Here is a 27,257-nt window from a genome sequence, read left to right as displayed (position 1 = left end):
TATCCTACTTGTAATCTCCTCAAAGAATTCCAACAGTTTCATCAGGCAGGATTTTCTCTGAAGGGAACCATGCTGAATTTGTACTATCTTGTCCTGTATCACCAAATACTCCATCATCTCGTCCTTAACAATTGACTCTAACACTGAGGTGAGGCTAGCTGGTCCATAATTTCATTTCTGCTGCCTTCCTCCTTTCTTAAAAAGTGGAGCGACATTTGCAATTTTCTAGTCCTCTGGCTCCATGCCAGAGTCCAATGATTTTTGAAAGATCATTTCTAATGCCACCACAATCTCTAATGCTACATCTTTCAGAACCCTAGGGTGCAGTTCATCTGGTCCAGGTGACTTATGTACCTTTTAGGTCTTTCAGCTTTTGGAACACCTTCTCCCTTGTAATAGTAATTGCACCTTCTACTCTTCCTTCACACACTACAACATCAGGCATACTGTTGGTGTCTTCCACACTGAAGACAGACACAAAATACTCATTTAGTTCATCAGCCATCTCCTTGTCCCCCATTATTATTTCTCTGGCCTCATTTTCTAGCAGTCCTATATCCACTCTCATTTCTCTTTCATTTTTAACATACTTGAAAAAACTTTTACTATCCCCATTAATATTATTTGCTAGCTTGCTTTCACAGTTCATCTTTTCCTTTCTAATGATTTTTTTAGTTGCTCTCCGTAGGTTTTTAAAAACTTCCCAATCCTCTATCTTCCCACTAATTTTTGCTTTGTTGTATGCCCTTTCTTTTGCTTTTACAAATGCTTTGACTTCCCTTGTTAGCCACGGTTGTGCTATTTTATCAGCTGAGTATTTCTTCAATTTTGGAATACTCAGGTCCTGCGCCTTCCTCATTTTTCCCAGAAACAAACACCATTGCTGCTCTGTTGACATGCCTGCCAGCAGCTCCTTCCGATTTACTTTGGTCAGCTCCTCTCTTGTACCACTGTAATTTCCGTTACTACACTGAAATACAGCTACATCAGACTTTACTTTCTCCCCATCAAATTTCAAGTTGAACACAATCATATTGTGATCACTAGTTCCTAAGGGTTCTTTTGCCTTAAGCTCCCTAATTGACTCCGGTTCATTACTTAACACCCAATCCAGTATAGCTGATCCCCTAGTAGGCTCAATGACAAACTGCTCTAAAAAGCTTTCTCTTAGGCTTTTAACAAACTCACTCGCTTGAGATCTATTGCTAACCTGATTATCCCAATCAACCTGCATGTTAAAATCTGCTATGACTACCATAACATTGCCCTTTTGACTCACTGTTTCTATTTCCCGCTGTAACCTGTGGTCCACCTTCCAGCCACTGTTGGGAGGCCTGTAAACAACTGCCATCAACATCCTTTTACCCTTGCAGTTTCTTAACTCAATCTACAAGGATTCAACATCTTCTGATCCCATGTCACATCTTTCTACTGATTTGATGCCATTCTTTACCAGCAGAGCCACACCACCCCCTCTGCCTACCTTCCTATCTCTCCAATATAACGTGCAACCTTGGACATTCAGCTCCCAACTACAGCCATCCTTCAGCTAAGATTCAGTGATGGCCACAACATGATACCTGGTAATCTGTAAATTTTCAACAAGATCATTCACTTCATTTTTTATACTATGTGCATTGAGATACAACACCTTGAGTACCCTATTTGCTATCCTTTCTGATTCTGCATCCCTAATGATTTGATACTCAGCCTGTTGGCTACAACTAAGTCCCATCCCCTGCCTGCCCTTCCTGACAATCTGACTGCACACTATCTTTACGTTTTCACCATCTGTCCTATCCTGAGTCCCTTCACTCTGGTACCCACCCCCTGCCAAGTTAGTTTAATCCCTCCTCAACAGCTCTGCTTTAAATATACCCACGCACTTGGCCTCCACCTCAGTCTGTGGCAGAGCATTCCACAGATTCACTACTTTTTGGCTACAAAAAATCCTCCTTACCTCTGTTCTAAAAGATCATCCCTCAATTTTGAGGCTGTGCCCTCTAATTCTGGATACCCCTCCCCCCACCGTAGGAAACATCCTCTCCACATCCACATTATCTAGTCCTTTCAGAATTCGGTAGAATTCGATGAGATCCTCACATATTCTTCTAATTGCCAGTGAGTACAGGTCCAAAGCTACCAAACACTCCTCATATGTTAACCCCTTCATTCCTGGAATTATCCTTCTGAACATCCTCTGGACTCTCTCCAATGACAACACACCCTTTTGGAAATATGGGGCCCAAAACTGTTGACAAATCTCCAAGTGTTGCTTAACTAGTGTCTTATAGAGCCTCAGCATTATCTTCTTGATTTTATATTCTATTACCCTTGAAATAAATGCCAACATTGCATTTGTCTTCCTTACCACAGACTCAACCTATAAATTAACCTTCTGGGGGTCTTGCACGAGGATGCCAATGTCCCTCTCACCTCTGATGTTTGATTTTTTTCCCCATTTAGATAATAGTCTGCACTATTGTTCCTTTTACCAAAATGCATCATCATACATTTCCCAACACTGAATTCCATCTGCCACTTTTTTGCCCATTCTTCCAATCTGCCTGAGCCCCACTGCAATCACATTGTTTCCTCAACACTACCTACCCCTCCACCTATCTTCATATCATCCACAAACTTTGCCACAAAACCATTAATTCCATTATCCAAATCATTGACAAACAGTGTGAAAAGCAGTGGTCCCAATACTGATCTCTGAGGAACACCACTAGTCACTGGCAGCCAATCAGACCCCCCCCCCCCTTATTCCCACTGGCTGCCTCCTGTCTGCCATCCACTCCTCTATCCATGTTAGTATCTTTCCTGTAACACCATAGGATTTTATCTTGTTAATCAGCATCATCTGTGGCACCTTATCAAATGCCTTCTGAAAATCCAAGTAAATGACATCCACTGCCTCTCCTTTGTCCACCCTGCTTGTTACTTCCTTGAAGAACTCTAACAGATATCCATTCATAGAAACCATGCTGACTTTGACTTATTTTATCATCAGTCTCCAAGTACGCCAAAACTTCATTCTTAATCACAGATTCCAACACTTTCCCAACCACTGATGTTAGGCTAATTGGCCCATAATTTCCCTTCTTTTTGCCTTCATCCCTTTTTAAAGTGTGGAGTGATATTTGCAATCTTCCAGTCCACCGGGTCAAGGTCGGATTGAAGAGATTCTTGAAAAATGATGATGAATGCATTTGTTATCTCTTTATCAACCTCTGTGTGGGCAGGTGACCAAGTGGTTAAGGCATTGGACTAGCGACCTGAAGGTTGTGAGTTTGAGCCCCAGCCGAGGCAACGTGTGTTGTGTCCTTGAGCAAGGCACTTAATCACACATTGCTCTACGACGACACTTGTGCCCAGCTGTATGGGTCCTAGTGCCCTTCCCTTGGACAACATTGGTATCAAGGAGAGGGGAGACTTGTAGCATGGGCAACTGCTGGTCTTCCATACAACCTTGCCCAGGCCTGCGCCCTGGAGAGTGAAGACTTTCCAGGCGCAGATCCATGGTCTCGCAAGACTAACGGATGCCTTATCAACCTCTCTCAGGACTCTGGGATGAAGTCCATCTGGTGCAGGTGACTTATCCACCTTAAGACCTTTGAATTTGCCTGACAATTTTTCCTTTGTAATAGCAATGGCACTCACTCATGCTCCCTGACACTCTGGCTAGTGTCTTCCACAGTGAAGATAGATATAAGGTACTCGGTAAGTACATCTGCCATGCTGGTACTTAGTGCATATCTGAATGGCAGCTATAATGACAGTAGTGTTGCCTTTGGGACAAAGTATTGAAATAATCCTCCGAAAGGACCAGAACCTTGTCATGGTTTGGAGGTTTGCTTGCCTCGATGACGTGGAGAGCTACGTTGGCTGGATTCAGGGCTTTATATGCTTTGGCTCTTGGTAGGGTCTCCCATGCCAAACAGGTCAAAGGGTAGAGGACAGACAAAAAGTGGTCCACCGGCCCTCCAGGTTTGGGGAGTCAGGTCAGGGTTCACAAACCTGACAGGTAAAACAAAATTGTTTTGGAAACAGCAATGAAGAATCCTTCTACATCTGAGTATGGAAGTATTCCTGAGTCTCCGCCCAGGACTTGTAGGACTGACAGTAGTGAAACCTGAGAGGGAGCTATTCACATGATGAAGGGATCCCTGAACACCACCAGAGATGGAGGACCTTCATTGCTGCCCTAAATGCCTGCAGCATGACAGGCAGTAAGTATAAAACTGAGAGATGGCTCAGCTAACATATTTCCCTCAGCCAAACTTGCTGAGAGAGATTTCATGTGATACATCTTTTAAGATGATGGGAAAAGAAAATTATACAGTGATCTGAATATATTGCCTGAGAGGATCATGCATGAGATTCATTAGTTATCGACATCACTTCCTGTACATCAACTTTTTTTATATATATAATTTCCTGCAACAGAGTAAATAGATAGCTCAATTTGAAAGGCATCCAGACACAACAATGTCAGCTTCCAACCCGAGCAATGTTAATCGCTGTTACCTGGAAGTAAGGTTTGAATGTGGCGCATCGATCATGTCATCACGATGCTCAAACAAATCTATGATTAGCATAGCTGCAGCACAAGCCCCTGCCAGAGCTGAAGTGGCAAGCATGAGAGCAGCTTATCCTAAATGCAAAATTGAGATGCAAATGGAGAAAGCTCACACAGACATGAAGAGAGCAAGTATAGAGACTATATTAAGTGAGCTCAAGGAAGAGTGAGAAGCTGAGGCTGCCTCAGCAGAGGCAAAGGAGCATGAAGAGGCAGCTTACATAGACAGTATTGGCTGAAGCATGACACACTCAGTATTCAAAGTTCAGTTTCCCTATACACTCCAAACAATGCTCTGGAACATCAGAAGTTTTCGGAAGAAAAGCCAGTGGATTTGTCATGTAGTTAACAGGAGTGGAGGTCTGCTTACCCTTGCCAACCCTCAATGAGTGTGACCATATTCTCGAAAACAGGGATGAAATTCCAACTCCTGAAGCTGAATGCAGTCGCTCATATCTTAAGGCCACAGCTGACAAGATTCCCCCACTTGTCTCTCCTGCTGTGATTGTCCTGTTGCTTGGCAAAAACAACATTTGTGCACACAAGGAGCCTGAACAACGCAATGGTTGGCACAATGCATCTTATGCCCAATGACTGGACCTGGGTTGGGTCATAGTGGGTGAAGTCTGCCTCAAAGGTGCTCATCATCCCAATGTCAGCACACTTAAGGCTAATGTCCTGGAGAACGGGTGTTCAAGTCATTTCAGACTCTGTCAGAATAGAATCTGCACGAAAGAGAAGAATGTAGGTGAGGAAACAGTCCTCTGGCATACTCGCCTCTGCTCAAGCAGATTTAGGCAAACTGGTCTTCCGTCACTTGGAATGTGATTATAAGCTGGCACCTTCCATCAAAGATGAGGTCTTTCTCTGAATCATGAACAAAAAGTTCAGTAAAGTCGAGTCAAACAATTAAGTAGCTCCCCTTCAATTCCACTCTCCATGACAACTCTTACCAATCAACAGAGAGCAGGCCCTCTGTTGACTCATGTCCCTCAGCTGCACATTGAGAAGTAAAACAGAAATGATAGATCATTATGTGGAGTTCAGGGAGAGACCCTTCAGCGATTATTACACCTCCACCTGATCCCAACATAGAAAACTGGTATTTGCCCAATTTTGGTGTTTACCACCCCTAGCAAAATGTACACAAACAAATTGTCTTTGATTCAAGTGCACATTTCAAAGGAATACTACTGAAAAATGTGCTCTTGTGGGGTCTGGACCTCAATAACACCCTGCTAGGGAGTCCTCATCTACTTCAGAACTGAGTCCATCATAGTGATGGCAGACATTGAAAAATATTCAACAGATTTCTCGTGAGAGAGGATTATCAAAACTACCTCAGATTCTTGTGGTTTCATGACCACCACTTGACAACAAGATTCTGGAGTACCATATGAGAGTTCGTGTATTTTGTAACTGCCCTAAGCCAGCTGTAACAATCTATGGCCTTGATAGTACACCAGTGGTTGACAAGGGAAGTCAGAGCTAATGTAACAGCAAGAGAGAGAGCATACAACAACACACAAATTAGTGGCAAGTCAGAGGATTGGGAAGCTTTTAAAAACCTAGAGAGAGCAACTAAAAGAATCAATAGGAGGGAAAAGATGAAATATGACAGGAAGCAGGTGAATAATATCAAAGTGGATAGTAAAAGCTTTTTCAAGTATTTAAAAATTAAAAGAAAGATGAAAGTGGTTATAGGACTGCTAGAAAATGAGGCAGGAGAAATAATAACAAGGGACAAGGAGATGGCAGATGAACTAAATGAGTATTTTGCATCAGTCCTAGTGTGGAAGACACTAGCAGTGTGCCAGCTGTTGAAGGGTGTGAAGGAAGAGAAGTGGGTGCAGTTACAATTACAAGGGAAAAATGCTCAAAAAGCTGAAAGACCTACGGGTACATAAGTCACCCGGACCAGAGGAACTGCACTCTAGGATTCTGAAAGAGATAGCAGTAGAGTTTGTGGAGGCATTAGTAATCTTTCAAAAATCATTGGACTTTGGCATGTTGCTAGAGGACTAGAAAATTGCAAATGTCACTACACTCTTTAAGAAAGGAGGAAGGCAGTAGAAAGGAAATTGTAGACCAGTTAGCCTGACCTCAGTGGTTGGGAGATGTTGAAATCAATTGTTAAGGATGAGGTTAGGGAGCACTTGGTGACACAGGACAAGATAGGGCAAAGTCAGCATGGTTTCCTTAAGGGATTTAGAATTTTTTGAGGAGATTACAAGTAGGATAGATAAAGGGGATACAGTGGATATTATATGTTTGGATTTTCAGAAGGCCTTTGACAAAGTGCTACACATGAGGCTGCTTACCAAGTTAAGAGCTCATGGTATTACAGGAAAGTCACTAGCATAGTTAGAGCATTGGCTGATTGGTAGGAGGCAGCAAATGGGAATAAAAGGATCTTTTTCTGACTGGCTGCCAGTGACTAGTGGTGTTCTACAGGGTCTGGTGTTGGGACCGCATCTTTTTATGTTGTATATCGATTTAGATGATGGAATAGATGGCTTTGTTGCCAAGTTTGCAGATGATACAAAGATTGGTGGAGGGGCAGGTAGTGTTGAGGAAACAGGTAAGCTGAAGAACTTAAGACAGATTAGGAGAATGGACAAAAATGTGGCAAATGAAATACAATGCTGGAAAATGCATGGTCATGCACTTTGGTAGAAAAAATAAATGTGAAGGCTATTTTCTAAATGGGGAAAAAATCCAAAAATCTGAGATGCAAAGGGATGTGGGAGTCTTTGTGGAGAACACCCTGAAGGTTAACTTGCAGGTAGAGTCGGTGATGAGGAAGGCAAATGCAATGCTAGCATTCATTTCAAGAGATCTAGAATACAAGAGCAGGGATGTGATGCTGAGGCTTTATAAGGCACTGGTGAGACCTCACCTTGAGTATCGTGAACAGTTCTGGGCTCCTCATCTAAGAAAAGATGTGCTGGCATTGGAGAGGGTTCAGAGGAGGTTCACAAGGATGATTCCGGGAATGAAAGGGTTATCATACAAGGAATGTTTGACAGCTCTGGGTCTGCACTCACTGGAATTTAGAAGGATGGGGGGGATCTCACTGAAAACTTTCAAATGTCGAAAGGCCTAGACGTGGAAAGGGTGTTTCCCATGGTGGGGGAGTCTAGGACAAGAGGTCACAACCTCAGGATAGAGGGACATCCTTTTAAAACAGAGATATGGAGAAATTTCTTTAGCCAGAGGATGGTGAATTTGTGGAATTTTTTAACCACAAGCAGCTGTGGAAACTGGGTCATTGGGTGTATTAAAGGTCGAGTTTGATAGGTTCTTGATTGGACACAGCATCAAAGGTTACGGGGAGAAGGCCAGGGAGTGGGGCTGAGGAGGGGAAAAAAAAAGGATCAGCCATGATTAAATGGCAGAGCAAACTTGATGGATCAAATGGCCTAATTCTATTCCTATGTCTTATGGCCTAAGAGGAGAGCCATCGAGGGAGAGAAGGAATTCAGCACTGAAGCATTAGGGTACATTGAGAGGCATTTGTATGTTGTTGATGGTCTTAAATCATTTCCTAGTGCAGAAGAAGCAGCACAAGACATGTTGCAATGGTCTAATTTCAGACTGCGTAAGATCGTATCTAACAGTGTTGAGGTCGTACAACATTTCCAAAGATCTACAGAATCTTGATCTTGGATAGGACCTGCCTCCTATGCAGCACGGTGTGGGCCTTGGATGGGACGTCATTACTGACAGCCTTACTTTACAGGTTGCTGATACCTTTACACATCATGGCATGCTATTGACTACCAATATGCTATCTGACTATTCTGGAACTTGCTACTCCATTCAGTATACAGGGATGCTTCATGTTAAGAGAGTTGACCTCGGACACTTGTGGATGAGATGTCCCACTCAGAGAAACAGAAACATAAACAGAGTCAGCAGGGTCTTAAAGGTTTGAAAATTCCGCGAACCTACATAACAATTCTGCTATCTGCAGCTCAAAATAACAAGGTCTCCTTCTTCTGTGATACAAGAACTAATGTTATTGCCACTGCTGCATACCAGACGTGAACAAACGCTGCTGGACACAGTGAAGTTAGATTCATCCCAGGCTAGGCAAAGCTTACTTCCAAACAAGATCTCAACATTTCAAGGCTTGAACTCAATGCCACTGTTCTAGCAGCTGAGATGGCAGAGATGATAACCGAAGAGCTGGACACATACCAAGTTCTTTACCGACAGCAAGGTTGTGTTCAGTTACACATTTAATGAAACAAAAAGAGATTCTATGGTTATGTACATGATAGATTGAACATACCAGGCAATCGATCCAATGTATCAGGCAATTAACCCAGACGAGCCAACGGAACTCTGTTCCTACTGATCTCAACCTGGCTGATCATGCCACAAGAGGGCTCCAAAATCATCAGCTCACACTCTCCTCATAGTCCAGTATTTCTTGCTGATCCCCACCAGGAACATCATCAAGGCCAGTATTTTCAACATGAAAACTGCTGAAGGCTGTTTCCAAGATTAATTTCCAAGACTATCCTTCTTTTGCCAAAGGCTTAGTGAAATGATCATTTGACTTTTAGTTTCAATAGTCTAGTTTGACACCCTGTGGATGCCAGGTGGGGAGTGTTCTGACCTCTAGAGGTGCAGTTTGCTTAGTATGGAGTTTGTTTTATATTAACATCACTTCCTGTATATAAATTGTTTTTTGTATTATTTCCAGCGCCAGTTAATTTGGTTTCCATTTTGAAGCACATGGTAAAAAGATGTCCATCTCCATCTTCTCTGTATTTTCCCCTGAAAGAGCAATATCTTTTCAAAAGTAAGATCTCATTAAAATCCCTGAAGAATGCTTCTCTCTCCTTTTGAGGTGTTTTACTGTGCATACACACTGCGGGGCAGTAGAAGTCATGAATAGCATAATTTGAGAAAGGTAATCTATTCAGCCATATTTCTGGTCAAATTGGTCTATCTAATCTCATGAAAATCTCACAAAATAGCGATGAACACCCTAAGATTTATCGTCTTCATTTTTTCAGCTTCGTTGTAACAACCTTATCTTTAAATGCCAAGTTTAATGTCAGATTTCCTTAAATATAATGATATCTTTATAAGGTTCAGTGTAACCCACCATTCCACTGAAATTAACTTATTGCTTATGTATCACAAGATTATTTGGGCTCATTCTTTCTTCTGCTGGATCCATATTCCTGTAATACAGCCCAAAAGTAATCCACTTCCTCCTCTTTTGAACATCTCCACCAAACATATTTTGCAAAACATAGTTTGGCTCTTTCCAGTCTACTTCCAACTTGTGCTTAACGTACATGCCTTCCATTGTTTAGAAACTTCATCTGATATGAGTGATAACAAATACATTTTTGTTGTTATTCATTATATTTCCTTAGAAACTAATTAAGTAATTCAGTCACATTTGTTTGGCATGAGTAAATTCCACTCAGAATATGATTGCATTTCTTTATATATTTAACTTGAATATTATTTTCTGATTTCTCACCTAGATTGTCCACGTGCACATCTTGTACTCTGGGGCCTTTCTCACTTCCATCTTGTATGTTAGAACCAATCTTGTGCATATCTTCTACCTTTAGGCCCTTCCCATGTTTATCTTGTATGTTTGGAACCTTTTCATGTATGTCTGGTACCTTTATACCCTCCTTATGCATATCTTGTACCTTTGAGCTCCTGTGATTAGGCTCGCTTGTCCACTTTGCATTTACCTCCTTTGAAGTATCTGGTGCTGTGTATGGCAAATTATCAGAGCCAGTGGGTAGCTGGTGTCTGTTAAGCACAGCATCACTACTTAGTAAAGTGTGACGTGCGGGCTGAGATGCCTCATGCTTGCAATCCCAGCGTGCACGCCTTTCTGTTAGTCCATCAATGTTACCACTTTGTTCAGGAAACACACCATGAGGCACTCCTCCTCCTAGAGTTAAATAAAGTAATTAATAAGGCAGTCTAAGAACATCTCTGCTCAACAACAGACTTCATTTTTTCAAGGATGAAGAAATGAAGATACATGGTTAACATAAAACATGGAATGAGATGCAAATATATGTTTTTACTCAACATTTAACATGGCAGTAAACCAGATACAGAGCAATAAATTCTCATGAGCTGTTACTACAATACAAAGGAAAACAAAGCAGCATTGCTCAAAGCTCAGACCTCGAAGATGCAACATCAAATGTAGAAAGCAGCAAAGTATAAAACTTTAAGTAAGCAATTGCTTTGTATTGATACGTGTTAGGCAGAACATTAAGCAAAACACTCAGCTGGTCAGGCAACATCTATGTAAAGAGAAACAGAATTAAAGTTCAGGCTCAAGACTTTTTGACAGTTCTGATCAACGGATCTGAAATGTTAACTGTGTTTCTCTTTCTGGTTTTGTTTTAGATTCCCAGATTCTGAAGGTTTTTCTTTACTTCTTTTGGGCAGAATATAATTTTATTTGATTTGTTTAGCAATACCTCAAAGTTTTCAACAATCACTTTAGTAATAAGAACTAGTATCAGCAAATCTTTTTATGCTTATAACACAGTAATTTGTTCAATAAAGAAAAATTAAATTAATGAAGATTTACGGAATAAATCTGTTCTTGATAGATAGGATAGGCTGCAACATCTCTGCCATGATTATTCTCAACACTGGTGCCCCACAAGGCTGTGCCCTCAGGCCCCTACTCTACTCACTATACACTTAATACTGAGCGGTCAGATTCTACCTGACTCTATCTGCAAGTTTGCAGATGATACCACCATAGCTAGTTGTATTGGGAGTACAGGAAGGAGATAGCGTCATTGTCCAAGCATGTAAATATCATGGTCAAGAATGCTCACCAGCACCTCTACTTCCTCAGCAGGCTAAAGAGTCAGAAAATTTGACACGTCCCCATTGACCTCACTATTTTTATTGATGCACCAGAGAAAGCATCCTCCCCGGATGCATCATGGCTTGGATTGGCAATTGCTCTGCCCATGACAAGAAACTGTGGACACAGCTCAGCATAATTTTGGGAACTAGTCTCCCCTTCATGGATTCTGTCTACACTTGCTAAAAGAGTCAACATAATTAAAGACACCACCCACTCCAGGCATTCTCTCCACCACCCCCACCCCCACTGGACAGAAGCTTCAAGAACCTGAAAGCACAAACACCAGGCTTAAGGAAGCTTCTATCGGCTGCTGAATATTAAGTGGTCTCCTGGTATGATAAGAAGTACTCGACTTCACAATCTACTTCTAAACCAGAATCAGAATAATTTTCACTGTCTTATATGATGTGAAATTTGTTGTATTTGGCAGCAGTATAGTGCATAGAGAAAAAAAAATAATAAGAGGCATTGAAGAAAAAGGAAGAAATCTGACACAAAAGGTGCATGAGAAGTTTGGTGCTTGTAAGTAGCAAACGTTGTTCTCATGATAACCAGGACAGTCTGTCATTACCACTAACTTAGAGGAAGTCAGGCATTGTACAACATTGCTCTCTATTCACTTCAAAGCACAGTTTCTGTTACAGTGAAGATATCATTTGTAGGGAAACAAAAGGACTGATATAAAATAAAATGGCATGAGGTAACAAAAATAAAGAAAATATACCATATAAAGCTAAAGAGGAAGTGCGTAGTCACAAAAGGACCATGGGCCAAATCTACAATTGAAACCTAAATCTCTGAAACGGCCACATGAACACATTAACGACAAAGTCCCCCAAACAAATGCCCTACAAACAGCTTGAGTAAAACTTGTCTGACGGATTCACAGCCCAAAAGCTCAAATCTAAGAACTTTTAGTTCCACAGCTGCTCTGACAGATGTTTTAACCAGGAATAAATAACCACAGCACAGCAGAGATATTATGTATGACACTCCATGTACCAAAAATAACCATGATCATTATAAGGTACTCAGCCAATAAAGGAAAGGCATTTTGTTAGCTATTTGGCTTAGTAAATGTCCAGATTTTTAAAAAATCTTTTGCATTATAATCTTAGCATTACAACTTTTTCAAATTAAATCCTTTTCTCCTTTCATAGATGCTGTCTGATTTGCTGAATGTTTCCACCATTTTCAGTTATTATTTTAGATTTAATTTTCACAATTAATCTAATTATCTTTAATGCCTGACAAGAATTTGAAAGTTGTTCAAAGAATACATTGTTGATCCAAACTAGAATTCAATCATTATAATTGCATTTAAATCTGTGAAATCTTATTTATATAAATTATTTTACCTAAATATAACATGAAAATATTAAATGATAGTAAGTAAGAAGTGCATAGATTAGTTTTTGATATTTGTAGGTAGACATTTCACACAATAGCAGTTTATAAGGAAGAAAATAATTTATTAGAGCATGCACCAGCAGCATGGGAACACACATTAAAAGATTACTGTTAAACAGGTAGCAAACAAAGTGATGGTAAATGCAGATTAGAAAAGATATTAGATGGTTTATTTGTGAACAAGATATGCACTGGATGGTCTTGTGCATTATACATTACATTGTGCTGGAGCAAAGATGATAACCTATGATTCTGTTAAGTTTTGAAACTTTTGACTGTGAAGCAGACTCAAGTGAGATTTTGTACGGTGGCTAATGGATAGGCACAGTGAAAAGGAATACACTTTCCTTGTGATACAGGCAGCGCATGATCAGAACAACGACTTATGACATCGAGGGTGGAAATGTGATACAAATGGTACTGTGAAAATCATCTGTGATCAATTAAGAAATAAACACAGAAATGAATGCATTTCCAAAATGAATACATCTGCTTTCGACAATAAGTAAATACACTTTCAAAAATAAGCAAACTATTATGCACTTTATTTTCCCTAAAATTAACAAATTAACTTTCAAAAATGAGTGCTTTACATACCTAAAGCTGCCTTGACTTCCAGTGCCTCAGATTCCTGTGAGTATTCACTGAGGCCAGCTGCATTGACAGCCCTGACTCGGAACTTGTATAACTCCCCGGTGTGTAGCCCATGACATATAAACCTTCAAAACCAAAATAACATTCATAACATCAATTAATTTATCATAAATTTATATAGGTCTATAACTGGAGTATTTGTTTATTTTAATGAATGCTTCTTCTCTAAATCACAAAACAATGCTATTTTCAATTTTTTTTTCTTTACACAGAGGTGAATTAAAATCTGGAGGAAGTCAGCAGGTCAGGCAGCATCTATGAAGGGAAATAGATAGTGAATGTTCATCTAGGCTGATGAAGGGTCTCAGAATGAACAGCCCGAAATATAGACTATTTATTCCTGTCCATAGATCTTGCCTGATCCACTGAGTTCCTCCACCTTTTTGTGTGTTACTCTGAACTTCCAGCATCACGTGTGTATTTAAAATCATATTGGACTATATTATTAGTCCCTTTCTGACCTTTGTTTTCAAGCTCTTATGTTCCACAAACAAGGCCTAACATAAGCTTGAGATACAGTATATTTGCTTTCAGTTTGGCACTTTACAGCTCTCAGCAGTCAACACTGGAATAAGCTATTTCAGAAAACCAGCCTTTGTTTGTAACAGGACTGGTCATTCTGATGAGAAGTCACGAAGCTGTGCTATTGTCTCGCTTTCCCTACAAGCTGGCACTCCTGCTGAGTATCTCCACTATTCTCTTCCAGTAACTGCAGTGTTTTGTATCTCTCTCTCTATTGCCAGCATCTTTTTTATCCTTAATATTCAGTCAGATTCAGCTGGAGGAAACATCGGGAGCTTTGTACTTAATTAATATTTTGGCCCCATATGGCTGAAAATATTTAGTGAATGTATTCTATTTCTTGTCTGATTATCGATGATTACAGGACTGCTTTGAATCAGTAGACTGGACCATATTCGGGTATTTATCTTCAGATCTGAATGAGTATATCATAGTCATCACCGTGCCACAGACCCTTGTGGATAAGTGTGTACCTTCGAGAACCTACCGGACATCCCCACACCAAAAACTGAGTGAACCAGGAGGTTCATGGTCTATTGAGGGATAGATCGATAGCATTCAAGACTGGTCATACAGAACCCTACAAGTAGAAAAATGGACCTATGGAAGGTCAAGACAAGAACAAAAGGGCAATTCCATGTGAAGTTAGAGATGGAATTGGATGCAGGATAACTGTGCCAGAATTTGCATTCCATTACTTCTTATACATTAAAACCCAGCGGCATAGGTGATGTTTTCTCAGCGATGCTTCACTCACTGATACTCAATGGTTTTTATGCATGCTTTGAAAGGAAAAATAAAACTACACCTTTGCAAATCCTCACTACATCTGGTGACCCTCCGATCTTTGTTTTGGAGGCTGACATCAGAACATCCTTCAAAAGAATGAATCCTTGCAAGGCCTTAGTAACCTGGCAGCGTACTGAAATCTTGTGCTAGACAACTGGCTGGAAAGTTCGAGGACATCTTCAACCTCTCACTGATGTTGTTAGAGGTTCCTACCTGCTCATGAGGGCATCAATCATACTGCTGCCCAAGAAGAGCAAAGGGAGCTGTCTCAGTGTTGATCGCCAATACCACTCATGTTTGCTGTGATGAAATGCTTTGAGAGGATGGTCAGAGCTGCCTGATCAAGGACCTTTACCCACTGCAATCTGCCTACCACTACACATTGCAATCTCACTGGCTCTCCACTTGGACTTGGACCAACTGGACAACAGCAATAGTTACATTATTGCTGTTTATTGATTACAACTTAGCAACCCCCTCAGTCCTAATCAACAAGCGTCAAAACCCGGGCTTCTGCACTGCCCTCTGCAAATGCATCCTTGGCTTCCTCATCAGGGGACCTCAGTCAATGCAAATCAGTAATAACATCTCCTCCTCACTGATAATCAAAAGGGGCACATCAAGGATGTGTGCTTAGCCCACTGATCTACTCTCTCTTCACTTATGACTGTGCAGCTATTTAAAGCTCAAGCTCCATCTATAAATTTGCTGATGACACTGTTTTGTTGACAGAACCTCAGAGGGCAAAGGGAATGCAGAAGTGGGTTTGATAAGTTGGTTGAGTGGTATCACAGCAGCAACCTTCCACTCAGTGTCAGTATGACCAAGGAATTGATTGTAGACATCAGGAATGGGAAGATGGGAAAACATACACCAGTACTCATCAAGGGGTAAGGCAGTGGAGAGGGTGAGCAGCTTCATGTTTCTGGCTGCCAACATCTCGGAGAATCTAACCTGGACCCAACATATTGATGCAATCATGAAGGCGGCATGCCACTAGCTATACTACATTGATGTTTGTAGAGATTTGATGTGCCATTAGAGACTCGAGCAGATTTTTACAGAAGTACTGTGGAGAGCATTCTGAGGTTGCATCACCAACTGATTGGAGGCTCCAATGCACACAGTTATACGAAGCTATACAGAGTGGGAGACTCAGACAGCTCCATCATGGGCACAAGCCTCCCCACCGTCAAGGACGTCTGTAAAAGCTGGTAGCTCAAGGCATGCCCTCTTCTCATTATTATCATCAGAGAGGAGGTACAGGAGGCTGAAGGCACACATTCAAAGTTTTAGGAAAAGCTTTTTCCTCTCTACCATCAAATTTCTGAATAATCCCTGACCTGATGAAGGGTTTAGGCCTGAAACCTTGAATGTTTATTTCCTTACATAGATGTTGCCTGAATTGCTGAGATCCCCAGGTGTTTTGTATGTGTTGCCATAATATCTTATCTTAGTTGAAAACTTTAATTTGCTACTCAACAGCAATTATCCAACTCTGTTTCCATTCCTTGAGGTTAATGTTAAAGTTTATAAAGAGTTCTATTCATTGTTATGGTATCAAGGATTTGGTGCAGACTAATCTCAAACTGCCTGCATCTTGCAATAATCTGCTTTCAATGCCTAATGATAGGCAATTATACTTTCCTTCATTCATTATGATCAGATGATTCAGCACGAGTCCTTCCAAAAAATAAGAAAGTTAAAAGGAATAAGAGTAAAATATCAAGCAACTTGGTGCGCTTCTCAGAACTAGTCACCACTTTGTCAGTGGCACATCTTTTAGATTAAAATTTACTTCCTCTATGAGTTGTATTCAGAAAATCCTCATGGTACTATTTTCAAAAAAAAATCAGAACACATTTAACACTCAATTAATATCACAAATATTTCTATTTATGGAGTTTATATTGCATCAATTGTATCTCTTACATTATCATTGAGACCACACTTTAAAAATGTATTTAATGGTTGTAAAGTATATTGTGATACCTTCTAGATTGTGATGGGTGCCTCTGAAGACTGTTTTTTTTCTTTTAATTCAGAGCTGAAGATAGCAGGCAAAGAACCTCCCACATGATACATTTTACGTAAGTTATGAAGAATGGATCATGTACTTTGTGCAAGCATAGCCCACCTCTGCAAGTTTGATTGAGCAGGTCCATGTCAAGTCATCGGGCAACAAACATAAACTTTGATATCACTTGTATAAAATCCTTGGCTGCACAAAAGAACCACCTAGACCATCATATTAAAACAAGCCTAATTTGGAGTGTTCAGTATTAAAGGAGCATTTAAGACATCTACTATATCATTAACTAATTTGCTTTGTGTTCATTTCCAAACTTACACACCACCTTACTGCTTCAGAAATACTCCTTTCTTCCCCATTCATATGTCCAGCTTTTCTCCACACCAATTTTGTCTTCAGCCAATCAGTTTGCCAATCTGACTGACACTACTTTGTATTATTATGTTTGATGTCCAATAATTGTAATAATGCCTTTTGCTCGAAAGAATTAGGATTAGAATTGTGCATTACAACATGTTAAGTTAGCAATGCTTTGGAAGCTCATGCTTCTTTCAAATGGGGAACTTGGCAGCAAAATTCTATTGAGCACAGGGCCCATAATAAGATAAAGACATCTGTGCTGAAGTATCCATCAGACATCTCTAACTGCCACATTCATATCTGATAACATTTTGATTTAGTTGGGGACTGAAGGAAAATAATTACAATAAGCTGTGCATTCAAATGTGGTGACTTACAGTAGGTCCAGATCACCAGAACTACTTCCACAATTTACAATATCAGAGACTTGAAAGCAAATTTCTTGCAGCTAGTCCTACAGTCCTTCTGCTAGGGTTAATGGCTACTTACAAACCCTGCAGCAAACTCTCCATGCAGTCTCACCCTCCATTTTATCTCATTCAATGTGATTCTATCCAAGTCCTTCTACTCCTTTATTTGTCCCAGTCCCTCTAAAAGCCATGATACTACCTTTTTCCTTTCACTGGTTTGTTATTGCATGGCTCCCATTTTCCAGATCCATTGATGCTTCCTTCAATATAGTATCCAACCAACTCCTTTGCATCTTTTGATTCTTCCCAACTTATGACCATAGAAGTGTCTGTGTCCCTTGAAGGTATAATATGACCAGGTGCTTTCGGAACATCTGGAAGAAAAAAATAACAAAATGCATAACAAAAAGATTATATCAACAGAGCAACCTTAATTAGCCTTAAACCTCCCCTAGTCTGTAAGATAAGTTATTCATTAAAAATCACTCTCAGCATTTTATTTTGTTGTTTGGTAGGTAATGTGCTCCAAAATAAACTTTTAGAATTTGTGTGGAAGATGTAACCTGACTTTTGTCTGATCAGCTAGACTGTGTTTCTTGATGTAGTTGAAAAACTCTTCACAAATTTACAGCAAAACAAATAACAGACAAGATTCAGGGTATACAACACAAACAGAAGGGAAGAGCACAAAACATCAGACAGAATAACTAACATTGCAAGCTCTAACCCATAGCCTACCTGAAGTATGTTTCAGAGCCTAATCCAATAATGGTGACATCCTGTCAACCATTATTTTGAAATACTCTGGGGACAGGTAGTGCAGGTGCGTGGTAACATGAAGAAAGTTGCTTGTGTGGTTCATACTCACCAAGTTTATCTGTTACTTCAGTAAATTCTGTTGCTTCAGAAGGCTCACCAATACCAGCAGAGTTAGCCGAGCGGACACGGAAACGGTATGATTTACCCTCAGCCAGATCAAACAATGCAAAGCGTGGAGACTTCACGGGGATTTCTGGATTAACTCTCTGCCAGTCCTCAGTGCCTGCCACACACTAGCACAAGCAAAGAAGAATAAAAATCAACAAATGAATCAAAGTGTCTACAAAGTGCTAAATTTACTGATATTTTAACTATTTATGGTATGTCGGCACTGCTAGCAATAAATATTTAGAACACGAGACGAAGAGTCTTTGAAAGTAAGTCCATAGTTTGTGTTAACAGTTCAGTGATGGAGCAAGTGCAGCTGAGTGGAGTTATTCCCTTTGGTTCAAGAGCCTGATGGTTGAGGAACAATAACTGTTCCTGAACCTGATGGTGGGAGTCCTGAGGCTCCCGTACCTTCTTCCTGATGGCAGCAGTGAGAAGAGAGCATGTACTGGGTGGTGGGGGGCCCTGATGATGGATAGTGCTTTCCTGTGACAGCACTCCATGTTAATGTGCTCAATGATTGGGAGGGCTTTACCCGTGATGGACTGGGACATACTCACTACTTTTTGTAGGCTTTTCCATTTAAGGGCATTGGTGTTTCCATACCAGACTGTGATGCAGCTGGTCAATATACCAACATACTCTCCACCACAGAGTATATTGATGAGATGAGACGAGACATCAATAAAATTTTGTCAAAGGTTTAGATGTCATGCCGTATCTTCGCAAACTTCTAAGGAAGTAGAGGTGCTGCCTTGCTTTCTTCGTAATTGTACTTGAGTGCTAGGCCAGGACAGGTCCTCTGAAATGATAACATTGAGGAATTTAAAGTTGCTGACCCTGTCCACCTCTGATTGCCTGATGAGGACTGCTTCATAGACCACCAATTTCCTCCTCCTGAAGTTAATAACCAGGTCTTTCTGGACAATGTGGTTGTTTTTATGGCACACTTAGCCAGATTTTCGGTCTCCTTCCTACATGCAAATTCCTTACCATCTTTGATTTGGCCTACAATAATGTTGTTGTCTGCAAAATGAAATATGGCATTCGAGTTGTGCTTAGCCACACAGTCATAGCAGACATCCCACACTGCAAAAACTCATTTCAGGGAGGTAGCACCCCTGCTCCCCGCAACCCCATATCCCCCCCCCCACCCCCCACGGTCAACCTCCAAGGGTGTTTGTAATACTTTGTTTAGTGATTTTGTCTAATCTGTAAACCAAGTTGGGTATATGCAGCAAATGTGACATTAAAATATGTACTTATATTATCATGTTTATTCTATTATAACTTCAAGCAAGTCTACAGGGAGTTTGGCCTCATCAAGTAGGACATCAATAGCGTAGCTCCCTGGCAGCTAGCCAGCTAGCTTAAATCGGGGTCCCCAACCTTTTTTGCACCGCAGATCAGTTTAATATTGACAATATTCTTGCGGACCGGCCGACCCAGTCAGGGGGGTGGGGTGGTGGGTGTTGGTGTTAAACATGACCGGAATATAGAACCATAGAACACTACAGCACAGAAACTGTGCAGAAACAGCACAGCCCTTCTTGGCTGTGCCGAACCATTTTTCTGCCTAGTCCCACTGACCTGCAACCAGACCATATTCCCTCTCATCCATGTACCAGTCCAAGTTTTTTAAATGTTGTATAGGTGATAAGTCAACTATAAGTCACTTGTAAGTGGCTAATACACTCAATTTCGTTTCTAAAGGGGCTTATCTAACGAATTTAATATTAAACACAGCACATATTTTCCTCACATGAATGTAGTGATAAGTCAATTATAACAGTGGTCCCAAACCTCTGGGCTGCGAACAATGCAGCGGTACAGCGGTAGCCAGAACGCACCCAGCACATCTTTAAGAAAAAAGCCAAAATAAACAAGCTAATTGATTAGGTGCAGCCCGGCATGTAAATGTTGGCCCAGATCAGAGACGACGCAATCGGCAATCGCCTCTGATCTGGGCTGACATTTACGTGCCGGGTGGCACCTAATCAATTAGCTTGTTTATTTCGGCTTTTTTCTTAAAGATGTGCTGGGTGTGTTCCGGCCACCGCTGTATTCTTCGCGGCCCGAAGGTTGGGGACCACAGAATTATAAGCCACTTATAAGTCAATAGCATCATAACATTTTAAGTAGCGTTTGGATATTAAACACACGGTGCATATTTTCCTCGTAAGAACATATAAAATCATTGCAACACCCCAATATCGCTGAATCACTCGAAGGGGGTTCCTTATGTCCAGTCTATCCGCAATTTAGTTTTCGTTGCATTCATTGCAGAAAACTCCACTTCACAGAAATATGTTGGAAATGGAAGCAACGTTTTCAGTGCTTTCGTTGCTGTCTCAGGATATTCAGCCTTGACTTTGATCCAGAATGCCAGCAGAGATGTTATGTCAAACATACTTTTCAGCCTGTCGTCATTCACAAGCTTGAGGAGTTGACCTTTTTCCTGCACTGACATGGATGATTCACCAGGGACATTCACAAATGGGTCACAAACCCATTCCTTTGCATGTCTTGGGTCACTGATGACCTCGCGTGCGTTAAAATTCAACAGTGCGTGACGGAATGAGGAAAGGTGCAGCTGACTCATATTGTTTCATATCACCAAATCATATTGTTTCCTCGTGGCCCGGTGGTTGGGGACCAATCGTAGCATGAAGAGAAACCAATCAAGATGCTCGCTCTCCCTCTCAAAGAAATCTATTTCCGGGATATTGTATATAATTTCTGGGTGTCAGGGAGCCACTATCTATATGAGGGAGACTCCCGGAACTTCCGGGGGATGGGATGTCTGTCAGAGAAAGTCGAGCAAGGGGTTAAGCACTTAGCCTTCTGGCACGCCTTTACTGATGGAAGTTGTTGAGGAGATGTTGCACAAGAAGGTATTGATTCCAACGTCTTGAAGCTTACTGATTAGTGTTGAGGGGATGATGGTATTGAATGCTAAGCTGTAGTCAATAAAGAACATCATGATGTATGCACCTTTGCTGTCCAGTTGTTCCAGGGTTAAGTGATGGCAAGCATTTAAAGGTTGCATGGATGAACTACAACAATTGTTCATCCCAGTTTGGCAAAAGAATAAATCAAGGAAGGTAGTGCACCCGTGGCTGACAAGGGAAATTAGGGATAGTATCAATTCCAAAGAAGTAGCATACAAATTAGCCAGAGAAAGTGGCTCACCTGAGGACTGGGAGAAATTCAGAGTTCAGCAGAGGAGGACAAAGGGCTTAATTAGGAAGGGGAAAAAAGATTATGAGAGAAAACTGGCAGAGAACATAAAAACGGATTGTAAAAGCTTTTTATAGATATGTAAAAAGGAAAAGACTGATAAAGACAAATGTAGGTCCCCTGCAGACAGAAACAGGTGAATTGATTATGGGGAGCAAGGACATGGCAGACCAATTGAATAATTACTTTGGTTCTGTCTTCACTAAGGAGGACATAAATAATCTTCCAGAAATAGTAAGGGACAGAGGGTCCAGTGAGATGGAGGAACTGAGTGAAATACATGTTAGTAGGGAAGTGGTGTTAGGTAAATTGAAGGGATTGAAGGCAGATAAATCCACAGGGCCAGATGGTCTGCATCCCAGAGTGCTTAAGGAAGTAGCCCAAGAAATAGTGGATGCATTAGTGATAATTTTTCAAAACTCGTTAGATTCTGGACTAGTTCCTGAGGATTGGAGGGTGGCTAATGTAACCCCACTTTTTAAAAAAGGAGGGAGAGAGAAACCGGGGAATTATAGGCCGGTTAGCCTAACGTCGGTGGTGGGGAAACTGCTGGAGTCAGTTATCAAGGATGTGATAACAGCACATTTGGAAAGCGGTGAAATGATCGGACAAAGTCAGCATGGATTTGTGAAAGGAAAATCATGTCTGACGAATCTCATAGAATTTTTTGAGGATGTAACTAGTAGAGTGGATAGGGGAGAACCAGTAGATGTGGTATATTTGGATTTTCAAAAGGCTTTTGACAAGGTCCCACACAGGAGATTAGTGAGCAAACTTAAAGCACACGGTATTGGGGGTAAGGTATTGGTGTGGGTGGAGAATTGGTTAGCAGACAGGAAGCAAAGAGTGGGAATAAACGAGACCTTTTCAGAATGGCAGGCGGTGACTAGTGGGGTACCGCAAGGCTCAGTGCTGGGACCCCAGTTGTTTACAATATATATTAATGACTTGGATGAGGGAATTAAATGCAGCATCTCCAAGTTTGCGGATGACACGAAGCTGGGTGGCAGTGTTAGCAGTGAGGAGGATGCTAAGAGGATGCAGGGTGACTTGGATAGGTTGGGTGAGTGGGCAAACTCATGGCAGATGCAATTTAATGTGGATAAATGTGAAGTTATCCACTTTGGTGGCAAAAATAGGAAAACAGATTATTATCTGAATGGTGGCCGATTAGGAAAAGGGGAGGTGCAACGAGACCTGGGTGTCATTATACACCAGTCATTGAAAGTGGGCATGCAGGTACAGCAGGCGGTGAAAAAGGCGAACGGTATGCTGGCATTTATAGCGAGAGGATTCGAGTACAGGAGCAGGGAGGTACTACTGCAGTTGTACAAGGCCTTGGTGAGACCACACCTGGAGTATTGTGTGCAGTTTTGGTCCCCTAATCTGAGGAAAGACATCTTTGCCATAGAGGGAGTACAAAGAAGGTTCACCAGATTGATTCCTGGGATGGCAGGTCTTTCATATGAAGAAAGACTGGATGAACTGGGCTTGTACTCGTTGGAATTTAGAAGATTGAGGGGGGATCTGATTGAAACGTATAAGATCCTAAAGGGATTGGACAGGCTAAATGCGGGAAGATTGTTCCCGATGTTGGGGAGGTCCGGAACGAGGGGTCACAGTTTGAGGATAGAGGGGAAGCCTTTTAGGACCGAGATTAGGAAAAACTTCTTCACACAGAGAGTGGTGAATCTGTGGAATTCTCTGCCACAGCAAACCGTTGAGGCCAGTTCATTGGCTATGTTTAAGAGGGAGTTAGATATGGCCCTTGTGGCTACGGGGATCAGGGGGTATGGAGGGAAGGCTGGGTTCTGAGTTGGATGATCAGCCATGATCATAATAAATGGCGGTGCAGGCTCGAAGGGCCGAATGGCCTACTCCTGCACCTATTTTCTATGTTTCTATGTTTCTATGTTTATCTACTGCAGACCTGTTGTGCCAGGAGGCAAATTGGAGCAGATCCAAGTTGCTTCTCGGGCAGGAGCTGATATGTTTCATCACCGACCTCTCAAAAAATTTCTTCACTGTGGATGTAAGCGCTGCTGGATGACAGTCATTGAGGTAGGTTATCATGTGCTTCTTAAGCACCAGTACAATTGAAGCCTGCTTGAAGCAGGTGGGCATCTCAGTCTGCTGAAGCAAGAGGTTAAAGATCTCGGTGAATAATCCAGCCAGATAGACTGAGGAGTTGCATTAAAAATGATATATTTTTCATCCATCAGAACACATCGGCCTCTGAGACAGAGATTACAGGGTCATTGGGTGCGACATGGACCTTTATAGCTGTAGTTATATTCTCTCATTCAAAGCAGGCACAGAAGGCATTGAGCTCATCTGGTAGTGAAGCATCGCTGCTATTCATGCTGTTGAGTTTTGCTTTGTAGGAAGTAATGTCCTGCAAACCCTACCAGAGATGGTGTGCATCTGATATGGCCTTAACCTCACTCAGCATGGTTTCTTTGCTCTTTAAATAGCCCTCTGCAAATATACTTGGTTTTCTTGTACAGACCTGGGTCACCAGACTTAAATGCCACAGATCTAGCCCAAAGGCGATGACGAACCTCCTGGTTCATCCACGGCTTTTGGTTTGGAAATGTACAGTAAGTTTTTGTAGGCACACACTCATCCACACAGGTTTTAATGAAGTCGGTAACAACTGTGGCATACTCATCCAGATTTGAAGATGAATCCCTGGATACAATCCAGTTCACCAATTCAATGCAGTCCTGTAAGCGCTCCTATGCTTCCCTTATCCATATCTTCTTGGTCCTCACTACTAGTGCTGCAGTTTTCAGTCTCTGCCGATACTCAGGGAGTAGGAATACAGCCAGGTGATCAGACTTTCCGAAGTGTGGGTGTGGAATAGCACGGGAGGCGTTCTTGATGGTGGTGTAACAGTGGTCTAGCAGCTATATTTCATGAGGAGTTTGAAGAGATTTGGTTTGTCACCTAAAACATTTAGATGTACCACTAAGAGCATACTGATAGGCTGCATCACTCTCTGGTATGGGGAGGGGTGGGGGGGGTGTTGGAGTTACTACTGCACAGGACTGAAAGAAGCTACAGAAGGTTGTAAAATTAGTCAGTTCCATCTTAGGTCCTAGCCTCCGTAGTATCCAAGACACCTTCAAGGAGCAGAACCTCAGAAAGGCTGCGAACATTATTTAGGACCCACATCACCAAGGACATGTCCTTTTCTCATTGTTACCGTCAGGAAAGAGCTACAGAAGGCTGAAGCCGCACACTCAGCAATTCAGGAACAGCTTCTTCCCTGATTTCTAAATGTTCATTGAACCCATGAACACTACTCACTTTTTTTTTATATACGTAAAGATTGACCACCGATTTTCCAGCACCCTCGGTTCCTGAGTCTTGTCAGATTAACATTTTTGCCCAAGTAAAAGAGGTCACGCAATAATAATGGCAAAAATGGACTGTAGAAGTTTAAAAAGAATTAATCACTGTGTTCACATAGAATGTTGCTTCTCATTATTTTTTTAAACATTTCATTCAGGCAAAGTTGCTTCATGTGTTTTGACCTCTCTGTGTAATTTTTCTTGCATCAAATAAAAATTCATTAGCTCTTGTTCTGTCATGAAGGTAGGTTTCTCTAACCATTTGATTAAGTCACCCAACAACTAAATTAACTTGTCAATCGTAAATCTTTGAGTTTCATTCTTTTCATCGTCATCACTGCCACCTTCATTACTTGTAGTGTTTTTATCAGCTTTCGGAACACTGTCTATAGTTTCTGAGTCTGTAAGGAGATGCACAACAGGTGTTTTGTCGTCCACTCACATTGATTTTTTTCATTAAGTCTACTTGCTATATCTTTGAAAGTAGGTCATGTAACATAGGTGTCCCCCACTTTTCAAACGGTCGCTTTACGAAACCTCACTGTTACGAAAGACCTACATTAGTACCCTGTTTTCGCTTTCAGAAGGTGTTTTCACTGTTACGAAGGAAGGCAGCGCACGAAAAAATCAGCGCGCGATAAAAGGCAGCGCGTGTCCCGAGCAGCCGCTCTGCCCCGGATTCGAAACGGCATTGCTTAAACACGTGCCTGTGAGCAGCCATTAGCAAGATGAGTTCTGAGGTGTCGGAAAAGCCGAAAAGAGCTCATAAGGGTGTTACACTTAGCGTAAAACTAGACATATTTAAGCGTTTCGATCGTGGTGAATGAAGCAAGGACAAAGTGAGTTTGGCTTATGGAAGCTGACGAAGATGATGTTGGAGAGGTTTTGGCATCCCATGACCAAGAACTGATAGACAAAGAGCTGATGCAATTGGAAGAGGAAAGGATAACAATCGAAACCGAATGCAGTAGTGAACTGAACGTGAAGCAACTACGTGAGATTTTCGCTGCAATGATAAAGCACAACTTTAATTTTGAAAGGGTACGTAGGTTTAGGGGATATTTGCAGGATGGTTTGAGTCCTTACAAACAACTGTATGATAGAAAAATGCGCGAGGTTCGGCAGTCAAGCAAGCCTTCCAAATCAGACAACGTACTTCCATCTTCGACATCGAGGCGGGCAGTCATAGAAGAAGATGAGCTACCTGCCCTGATCGACGATGAGATGACACCCCCGTGTCCCACCACCCCAACACCCGGGCCCCGGACAGATACCGTACTGATTTGCGGAGAATGCAGCAGTAGCCGGGAGGCACACAGCACATCTTTAAGAAAAAAGCCGAAATATACAGGCTAATTAATTAGGTGCTGTCGACACGTAATTGTCGGCTCAGGTCAGTGCCGATTTCCGATTGCATCGCCTCTGATCTGGGCCGACAATTATGTGTTGGCAGCACCTAATTAATTAGCATGCTTATTTCAGTTTTTTTCTTAGAGATGAGCTGTGTGCCTCCCGACTACTGCTGCGTTCTTCACGCCAATATATCGGGTCGGTGGCCTGGAGGGTGGGGACCACTTCACCACCCAACCTGAGACGACTCAGCCTAACACACCATCATCAGTTTGCTCGGCAAGCTGTCTTCCTGATTCCGGTAAGTGATACTATACTGTACATACATTATTTCTACTTTATATAGGCTGTGTATTTTTACGTGTTATTTGGTAGATTTGGCAGCCTCATAGCTTAAAGGTTACTGGAGAGCACGTTTATGCCAACAGCGCTTGCGTGAGATTTTCGCTACGGAGATCTGGGCAGGCAATGGTTGTAGAGAAACATTTCTACTTTATATAGGCTGTGTATTTATCATATCATTCCTGCTTTTACTATATGTTACTGTTATTTTAGGTTTTATGTGTTATTTGTCATGATTTGGTAGGTTATTTTTGGGTCTGCGAACGCTCACAAAATTTTCCCATATAAATAAATGGTAATTGCTTCTTCGCTTTACGACATTTCGGCTTACGAACCGTTTCATAGGAATGCTTTACCTTTGGATGGCGGGAGAAACCTATACTTTTGCTTATGC

The 27,257-nt window shown here is 41.5% G+C and overlaps 1 protein-coding gene across 4 annotated transcripts in view; it reads right to left on the bottom strand.

Annotated features, from left to right (window-relative positions):
- myom1b (myomesin 1b) overlaps positions 1 to 27,257 on the bottom strand; it is a 187,441-nt gene that overhangs the window by 104,480 nt on the left and 55,704 nt on the right. For 2 of the 4 annotated variants that reach the window (XM_063062408.1, XM_063062415.1), the window contains exons 14-16: positions 18,517 to 18,700; positions 17,848 to 18,022; positions 13,479 to 13,600 (exon numbers count right to left, since the gene is read on the bottom strand). In XM_063062408.1, the coding sequence (XP_062918478.1) occupies positions 13,479 to 13,600; positions 17,848 to 18,022; positions 18,517 to 18,700 (481 nt within the window). Of the gene's footprint in view, positions 1 to 10,094; positions 10,524 to 13,478; positions 13,601 to 17,847; positions 18,023 to 18,516; positions 18,701 to 27,257 lie in introns of all 4 variants that reach the window. The other 2 variants (XM_063062392.1, XM_063062401.1) reach the window with 2 other exon arrangements.

This window comes from Mobula hypostoma, chromosome 1, assembly GCF_963921235.1.
Source record: "Mobula hypostoma chromosome 1, sMobHyp1.1, whole genome shotgun sequence".
NCBI lineage: Eukaryota > Metazoa > Chordata > Chondrichthyes > Myliobatiformes > Myliobatidae > Mobula > Mobula hypostoma.
This window is presented reverse-complemented; position numbering and strand designations above follow the sequence as displayed.